The 9227-nt window shown below is 39.0% G+C and overlaps 1 protein-coding gene across 1 annotated transcript in view; it reads right to left on the reverse strand.

Moving 5' to 3' along the window:
* Positions 1–22: 22 nt before the first annotated feature.
* Positions 23–9227, reverse strand: part of LOC106949978 (multidrug resistance-associated protein 5) — a 45582-nt gene continuing 36377 nt past the window's right edge. The window contains exons 21-29 of the mRNA XM_015036555.1: positions 7552–7680; positions 7160–7346; positions 5930–6019; positions 4726–4918; positions 4446–4605; positions 2664–2742; positions 2471–2584; positions 2059–2223; positions 23–1043 (exon numbers count right to left, since the gene is read on the reverse strand). Coding sequence (XP_014892041.1) covers positions 948–1043; positions 2059–2223; positions 2471–2584; positions 2664–2742; positions 4446–4605; positions 4726–4918; positions 5930–6019; positions 7160–7346; positions 7552–7680 — 1213 coding nt within the window. The 3' untranslated portion in view covers positions 23–947. The remainder of the gene's footprint in view (positions 1044–2058; positions 2224–2470; positions 2585–2663; positions 2743–4445; positions 4606–4725; positions 4919–5929; positions 6020–7159; positions 7347–7551; positions 7681–9227) is intronic.

Here is a 9227-nt window from a genome sequence, read left to right on the forward strand (position 1 = left end):
AAAAACAGTGGACACTCATTTATGTAAACATTTTATTTAAAAAAGCATTTTATAAAAAATCTGACATTTAACAAAATTATTGCAGCATTACAATCTCAAGTGTATAAAGGCAATCTTGAAAAAGTATTATTGCACTTTTCTTGATTGTTCAGCACGTACTTTACTATAAGGCAAATGTCTAAAATCCTCCGGCTTGTGAAAACATTACGTACGATACCTCCAGCCTACAACAAACGCAATAAAAAGGTGCAGATTTTAAACTCCAGCATTTGGAAACATTAGCTCAGTTCAAATCACAGTACTGTACATGAAAGTAGTCATAAAAAGCATGCCGACATGGCTGACTCCTTCATAAAACCTGAAAGTGTTAACAGCACAAGGCTAAAAAAGACAAACAAAAAACTAAAATTACACCAAAAAAGATTCCTATTTTTATCAAACAGTACCTGATGGGAATGAAAAACAGGTGATTTTCGCTGAAACATGGTCTTAAATATTTAACAAACTAATACATTCCTGGAAAACATACGGATGAAACATGAGATATTACTTTTTTCTCTGGTTAATGTGTACATTCCTGCTCTCTGAGGTTTGAGTAACAAAACAAAACACTAAAACTCTGATTAACCGACCTCCAAAGAAAAAGGAAGCACCACATCAAACATAAAGTGCTATTGTCTGAGTTAATTATTTGGCCTTGACAGCAACAAACAGCCAGAGTTAGCTGAATCCTAATTTGTATACTGATACTTGATGAGCTTAAGGTTTAAATATAGTCCCTGGGTCTTTAATGTGGCAAATAACAGACAGTGTTACTCAGAGAACTGATATCAAGCCATTATTTTCCTTCACATTATGATTGTGTGTGTGTGTGTATTTGCCATGTAAATGATGTATTTGCATATATTTTCAGGATCACGGCTGCCGTCTTCAGAGTGTGTTTTATTTTATCTGCTTTGGCTGCTTTCTGACGCCTCTATCATGGCTCGAAATCTTGAGTTTTCATTTGCGAGCAAGGCTGCCGGCGAGTCGAACTCCAGAATCTGTGAGCAGGGAACAGATAAGACACGATCAGTGTCAGTGAATTACATCCAGACTCACTCGGTATTGAAACCTTGTAAGAAGTGGAGTAATAAAAAGAATGAATATGTTGAAATTATTCCTTGGTTTTGTTGAATTTCTTTTAGTGTATATAACATATATTTGGATTTTCCTTTGAGACTCAGACAGGGAGAGTTGATACAGCTCAGTTTCTAATAATGATTTTCTGGACAAAGGTTTGCATGCACACATCATCATCGGCAGGAGTCCCTGACAATTTGGGGCTTTTAATTGCTTGAACTATTTTTTAATATGAGTATTATAAACAAGAACTCTGTGAATATAAAATATATCCATTGTATTTTATTTTATTCAATTCAGCTCAAATGTACTTAATATTTATTCCAAGGGGAAGTTAAATGTAACTCATATTATCCAAGTATCAAAGAGTTGTGGATGGTGATGTTGTGGCATCACCATCCACAACTCTGGCAGCAGAATCTTTGGTAGCAGTCAGTGTTGCAATAAATCTGAAAAGGCCTCTTACTGAACATTGTTTTTGTATGACAGTCTTATGACTATCATGACATGCTAATAGCTCAAAATCCATGCCGGGCAGTAGCATGGCCTAGATGACTCTATGAGTTGTTGGAAAGCTCAGCTGATCGCCTCATTTATTTTTGCTGCTCCTCTTTAAAGAGTGACTAAACTCCCAAAGAATTTTTTTGCAAATACACAGTCTAAATTGGTTCTTAAGGTTTCTATCTGTATGTTTCTGTGAAAATTTCGACTAGTTAATCATTAAAAGCTGTCTAGAAACAGTAAAATATCAAAAACATATTCTAGGTTGTACCAAAAATTATGTTCTCAATAAACCAGTAATCACATTTGGACGTTTCATGTTCTCTAAACGCTTCACAGGTTGTTCTCAAGCAGAAAAAGAAACAACTTTCTACGCATCAGGTCTAAGCCACAGCACTGCTTCAGTTTGTAAATGCGCTTCGCTTTTCTACCCACCTGGCCGCTGTCCAGGACCATGACCCTGTTGCAGCTCAGCACTGTGTTGAGACGATGTGCGATGATGAGAGTTGTGCAGCTGTTGAACGCGGTGCGAATCGTCTCCTGGATCAGACGATCCGTCTCCGTGTCGATGGCCGCCGTAGCCTCGTCCAGAATAAGAATCTGAAAACAGTTTCAGAGCGAGAGAGAAACAATGAAAGCTGCAGCTTTAAACAGCTATTCGTCACCTGTGCCTTTATACATTGATAATGATGCAGTTAAGGTGGCCAACACTAGGTGGCACTGGTAACCCATTGAAAACGAAAGGAGGCTCTTATTTTCTCATTAACTGAACCTGAGGAGATCATTGCTCATCCAGAGAAAAAGTTGAGGATGTAAATAAAAGATGGCAGCACAATGCAATCGGCACCTTGCTGTTCCTCAGGAGGGCCCTGGCTACACAGAGGAGCTGCCGTTCTCCCACCGAGAAGTTCTCCCCGTTCTCCGTCACCTCCGAGTGGAGGGAATGAGGCAGCTGGCAGACCTGTGGAGGGTCACACAGCAGCCAAACTGTGAGGACAGGCTTTGCGTGCAATCTGCAACCTGTTGATCAAATAACTTACCATTTCTTTAATGTGGGTTTTCTCAAGAGCTTCCCAGATCTGCTCGTCAGTGTATTGATCCCACGGGTCTAAATTGCTCCTTGGGGGGGGGGAGAGAAATCATAACAGAGATGAAATAACTTCACATTAATGCATCAAATTCATTCGGGAAACCTTTCAGTATCTAAAATTGACATTACAAGTAAACAGAAAGATGTTTACGCATAATAATGATCCTGCATTTTGTATATAAAGGAGATCGAAGTTTATTGCTTCCTGTTTGCGAAGGCATTTTTAAGTGACATGAATCTCCACCCAGTTTATCAGCTTAATTGGATTCTCTTTGCACCAGTTTTAATGAATATTTTTCTGAGTTGCCGCTGACATACATTTTACAGTGTAATTATCCACAGGCTGTAAATTCTGAAGCGTTAGGAGGCCTATAAACAACAGCAAGCAGATCTTATGTCTGCCATTACCTGAAATAGTTTTTACTCCTCCCATCTGCCCTCCCAAATGTTTACTCAGCCAGAAACATCCAAACACGCTGCAGGTTTTTGTTCTTGCGTTGCTCTTTCCTCTCTGGTTAAACTGCCGTTTTAACCAATTTTCAGCTTAAAGGTCAGACTCTGCAAGTATTACAAATGATCAATCATGTTTATATACTGCATATTGAGGTGCTTCTCAATAAATTAGAATCATTTTTAAAATGCAATTTATTTCAGTAAATCAACTTGGGATGAGAGACGCATATTTTATAAATGGTTTCATTACATTCAGAGTAAAATATGTCAAGCACTTATTTCTGTTTGTTTTGATTGTTTTCACTTCAAGGCAAATAATAAATAAATTAGTTCCTGAAAAATGTTAGTCATGTTAAAGTCTAGAGTGGCGATGGTCATCTCTGGTCCTCACTTTGTCCTGCATGTTTTAGTTGCTTCCCTGCTGCAACACATGACTTTAATTAGTGGTGACTAACAGGCATCTGCAGCACTTGAGGAGATGATGCAATCATTAAAATCTAATGTACGGGAGCACAGACGCACCAAAAACAATGCTACAAAATTTGTAAATAAACATGTTTTTTTTTCTCACTTTTATTCAATATTCAATTATTATTACATACTAGAATAAATGCTGCTTTCTTTTTCTAGCAGGCCTTGAATTCTTAGGATTTTCTGCAGTAATGTCCTCCACTTCAATCTTTTTCTGTCAGAAACTTTCCTATTTTGCACTTGCTACACTAGCTTGGGAAGCAAAGTTTCTTGATAAATTTGACTGACAGCCAATCAGAAAGATGAGCACAGGAAATAACATTTCATTAAAAGTTATGGGCAACATGTGAAAAGCTCCGCCTTTCTGGTTGACTTAACATTAATACAGTTTAGAGATGATGTGTAGATTAACTTTGGATGAACCGAATAATTATTTGATAGCACACTCCAGCCTCCTGAGGAGTTGTGGGTAAAACGTTCTTACGAACAAAGGTTGTTTTTTTCTTTTTTACCAGAATATATATATTTTTTGTACAGTTTTGGTTTAATTATAAATCTGCGGATGTTGTTCCTTCAGCAATTGACATTTTTTTGAGTCTGTATGCACCAGCTAAGAATTAATCGATTACTAAATTAATTGACTATTAATTCAATAACAGACTCATCACAATTAATCTGATTCATTGCTTCAGACGTAATCGGAAGTAATTGTTTTTTTGTAGGGTATTTTTGATCAAAACCCATTTTACATGCCAGAACGGAGCAGGAGTCCCACCCACTGGTGATAAAGTAATAGTAACTGGATTACCTGACGGTCCCAATAAAGAGTACTGGCTCCTGGGGAATGATGGCCAGCTTGCTCCGCAGGTCATCCAGGCCAATCTGTGCAATATCGATCCCATCAATGACTATGGAGCCTGCGCTGAGCTCCACGAGCCTGAACAAAGCCACAGCCAGAGAGGACTTCCCTGCAAACACACACACGAAAAAAGATGCTATGCCGACAAATTTGGACATGTTGAAACAGAGACAGTAAACGTGAGCTGGAAACGCTGCTGGCTGAGGAACAAAGAAGGGGTCAGCTGTACCTGATCCTGTGCGGCCTACGATGCCGACGGTCTCTTCGGGGAGAACGGTAAACGACAGGCTCTTAAGTACCAGTGGCAGATGATCCCGATAGCGCATGTCCACGTCCTGGAAGCTGATCTTTCCCTGCTGAGGCCAGGAGGGGGCAGGAGCGGCTGCCTCAGGACTCTGTCTGGGCGCCTCACTGTCAAGACTCTGAGATAAGGAGAGGCGATGGTATCTGCTATGAATCACTGAGTTCCTGAAGAGGAGCGGGGCCCCCCACTGATCTGTACTGATTTTTGCTCTATAAGCTTTTTTCCCCCCCTTTGCACTAAAGGGGAAGAAGTTGTGGTTTGCGTGACAAGCTCTGTCATGTGCTACGGAGTGTGTGCAGATCACATGCACACAACACAAAAACATGGACAAAACTCGGCAGCTGCCCTGATAAAATCTGCTACGTCATTCTGGTTACCTGCTGTCAGCGCTGGACGATAAATCGATTTCATCGATTAACCAAGTTTTTGGTTTCTGAAGATATAATTTTTGGAAAACGTGGATTTTTTTTCACCAATGTACTCCTTTGTCCATAGTTCAGAGTCATGTCAGTTCATTTGGACTTTGAATTCAACTCAACTCTGCGACAAAGTCTTAGAGCCAGGCTAAGATTTTTTTATTTTTTATTTTTATTGCAAGGCTAAAGTCATAATAGTACAAGAATGCAGTCGTAATATTTGGGGGGAAAAGTAGTAATTTTATGAGAAATCCAACATAGAAAATAAAACATTAAAATGTAAAATGTTGAATTATACTTTGGTATGAGTTTTATAGATAATATTTCATATTTTAATATATCAGCATCAAATTATTATTATTATTATTATTATTATATTAGTATTATTATTTAAAACAACAGATCCTAATAACTCTAGAAGCACTTTTTATAATTGAAAAGCTTCTAAGATGTTTTTCTGGTAAAAGTGCGTCTTTTTTCTGCTTTTTATGATTACATTCTTGTCATGAAGCAAAAATGTTTGTAGATTGGCCCTGTAAGTTATGTAGGAGAACTTCCAGAAAGGATGATTAAAATAAAAGCCACTTTTTGAAAATATTTTCTGTCATTTGTAATTTCCGTTTTTATAAAAGAAATCAAGCAAAGAGATTCTATTTTTAAGCCATATCGCCCAGCCCTCCGTGCTGCCATCCCGCAGACCAAAGCTCCTTTACCTTGATGTAATGATTTATCCTTTCAACCGATGTGAAGCGAGCTTCGGTCTCGGACAGCAGCCGCACGGTGAACTGAAACAGGCCGGTCAGCTGGAGGTGAAACACAAACAGGGAGTGAAAAGGTTAATAATTATCACTGTCACACCAATTACCTTAAAGCTCTGCCTGCTTAGGCAGCAGAGATTCGCTGGCATGCCTCCTTCACAGCCTCGCTAATTGATCTCAATTATCTGCAGTGATCGTGTTGATTAGAACATGCGATAAAATGCTGCAAAATAAAACTTAAACCAGCTCCTCCACACACACACACACACACACACACACACGCACACACACGCACATATATAAAGAAATTCATGCCTATAGCAAACCTCTGTGTCTTATTTTGGTATTTTATGTCATACGTAAATGTAGCTCGACTTGTAAATTAAGAGCTACACCTTTCAAAAAGACTTTATGTCACTTTCCGACAGGATAACGACGATAAACACAGCGTCATGGATGTTTTAGATCAAAGTATACTCACGGTTTAAAGTCCAGACCTAAATCCAACTAAGAATCTGTGATAAGAATCTAAAGCTGATATTCAGAGACATCCTCCTTCTGAAGAATGGAGCTTGAGCTAGTTGGCAAAGAAAAATGCTTAAAATTTTCATTTTCTAGATGTATAAAGCTGATAAAAACACCCTAAAAAAAGATCTGCAGCTGCAATTGTAGCACAGGACTTTTTGCAGGTCTCACCAACTCAAATTTAAGACTTTTGAAGACCATTATGACAAAATGTTTATAAGCTTGGAAAACTATGAAGGAAGTCATGCTGCTTCTTATGAGATTCCCTACAGCTACATCTTCCAGCCAACCGGCGATAAATTGCTCTTAGCCATGATAGATGAAAAAAAGCTAGCTAGCATGGGTATACTAGCAGCTAGTTAGCGGTTGCATCAACCACCTCGAGTCACAGAATGGTAACTTTTGTCTGACCTTATAATGAATTGGATATCAACACTTTACACTTGAGTGGGTGAATGCAAATGCACAACACACTTACAGTTTTTATATGTAAAATGTCGAAAAAACATTTATGAGTTTCCTTCTTCAAATCTTATCAAAAAAAGATCAATTTAAAGTTTGTGGTTGCAAAAATGTTGAATTTCTGTCATCTAATAGATACTTTTGCAAGGCCCTGCTGACACATTTGAGGCTTATGTTTCTCCATATTTGTTCACCGACCTGCACTACATAGGAGATAGCCAGGCCTGCGTAGGCTGGAGGTATCTGATTCTGCATGAAGACAATCAGAAGTGCCACAGCAGTGATAAGGCTGATGCTGATGAGGTCCAGGCGAACAGCCAGCCAGCGCATAGCACAGCTAAAGAGGTAGTTGGTGGCCTGGTTGGTGTCCAGCAGCTCCTGGTATCTGAAGAGAGCGAAAAAAAAAAGACAGTGATTGTAAATCTATTTCAGCAAGCATGGCTCTGCACTGCAGTGCTTGCTGAGGGCAAAGCGTCTGTCATGCGGTTTAATATATTTATAGGGAGAAGAGCAAAGAGAAACTACACGAGGAGATAACGTGAACTTAAAGTTTAATGACGTCTGTCGAGGACAAATAGCCTTGACTTCACCTGTCGAGGAAGCTGCGCCCTCTTCCGTATGCATGTATGGTGGAAAGTCCCTGCAGGCTGCTGGTTATATGAGAGGTGAACGGTGAATGGCTGATGTTCTCCAGGCGCTTCAGCTCGCGAATGAAAACTCTGAGAACAGACAAGGACGCTGTTTTAATTTCAACTTGAAACAAACTAATCAGTTTTTGGTAAAGCACGTAGCTGAAATCATGCTGATTAAAACTCCGGAGGAGCATGAAATCGTTATTCCGCTTGGATTTGTTTCCCTGAATTCCCATGAAAATTCACTTCAGTCATCATCAAGTCCGAAAACACACCAGAACCGCTGCTATCGTTTGGAGGGAAAACATCTGATTAATGTGTAAATAATTAGATTAAAGCTTTAAACTTTCCCAAACTTGAATGTAATTTATTTGCATTTTAAGTGACAAAGTAACACAAAGAAGCACGAAAACAGCTAAAAGAAAATAGAGCGTTGTTATTGAATTTTGAGAGTTTTTTTTGCCAGGAAATAATCTGTTAGAGGAAACAGATCTTATAAACACTCCAACTTTTATATTAGTTGGAGAATTGATATCCAGGTTTTAGCACAGATTCTCTCTGGACTTGGACTAGGCCATTTCAAAACATGAATATGCTTTGATCTAAACCATTCCACCATAGCTCTGGCTGGATATTTAAGGTTTAGGGTCCAGCTGTAAGGTGAACCTCTGGTCCAGGATAACGCTTTTGTAGCATGTAGCACATTTTCTTCCCCAATATTGACTTCCATTCATCTTTCCATCAACTTTGACCATCATTTCTCCCAGTGCCGACTGATGAAAGGGCAGCAAGACGGATTGTTCCAACTCATACGGTTTAAAAGACAATTATCTCTGATACAGACCAACTCTGTGTAAACTTCTGAATTTAAATACAGTTACAAAAGAATATCTCCAAAACATACAGGTTTTCTTGCATTTAGCAAATAGAAATAATTTTGATATTTCTAACTCGTCTTAAACAAGAGAAGTTTGGCTTCGTTTAACTTCAGACAGTGAGAAAAAAGTATTTTTATTCAGTGTATGTAAATATTTACTTCTTCGTGTGGTTCCATACTGTGGTTATAGTGTAGGACAAGGAAGGTCCTACATTAAACCCAATAAAATTTGTAGTGGGAATGTGAAAAGGGTTAAAAATACCCTAAAAAATAAGAAGGGTGAATCATGGAAACCAAAGCGCAGAGGGAAGCTTGAAACCTGAATGAAACATGAAGCTTTGCGACGGTGAGTCAAACCACTTTAAAAACTAATGCATGATTCATTTCCATTGAACTGGTATGGGAAGTTTTCTAAAAACCCCAAAAGGCGCGTTGTCATATTAACACAGAAATGCAGCTGAGGAGGGAGGCGAAGGAAAACTGGTGAATAAAGGAGAGGAAAATGCTTAAGCTCTAATGATGCTGCAGCAGACAGGTAATGATGAGACGCGACGCGTCCCACAACACAGCATTTGTGTTCCTGATTGGTTCTTTCTCACCGCTGACGATTGCGAGGTACGCAACGGTGCGGCACGCTCTTTGTAGATGAGAGAGTTTTTGACGCAGAAGTGCGAGGAGAAGAGGCTTACTGACAAAGGTAGAGTTCTGTCTACTACTTTTGGCTGCTGTTAAGGAAGAATTATCTAAAATAGTTAAC

This window comes from Poecilia latipinna, unplaced genomic scaffold, assembly GCF_001443285.1.
Source record: "Poecilia latipinna isolate Pla-1442-1.1 unplaced genomic scaffold, P_latipinna-1.0 Scaffold372, whole genome shotgun sequence".
Lineage (NCBI taxonomy): Eukaryota > Metazoa > Chordata > Actinopteri > Cyprinodontiformes > Poeciliidae > Poecilia > Poecilia latipinna.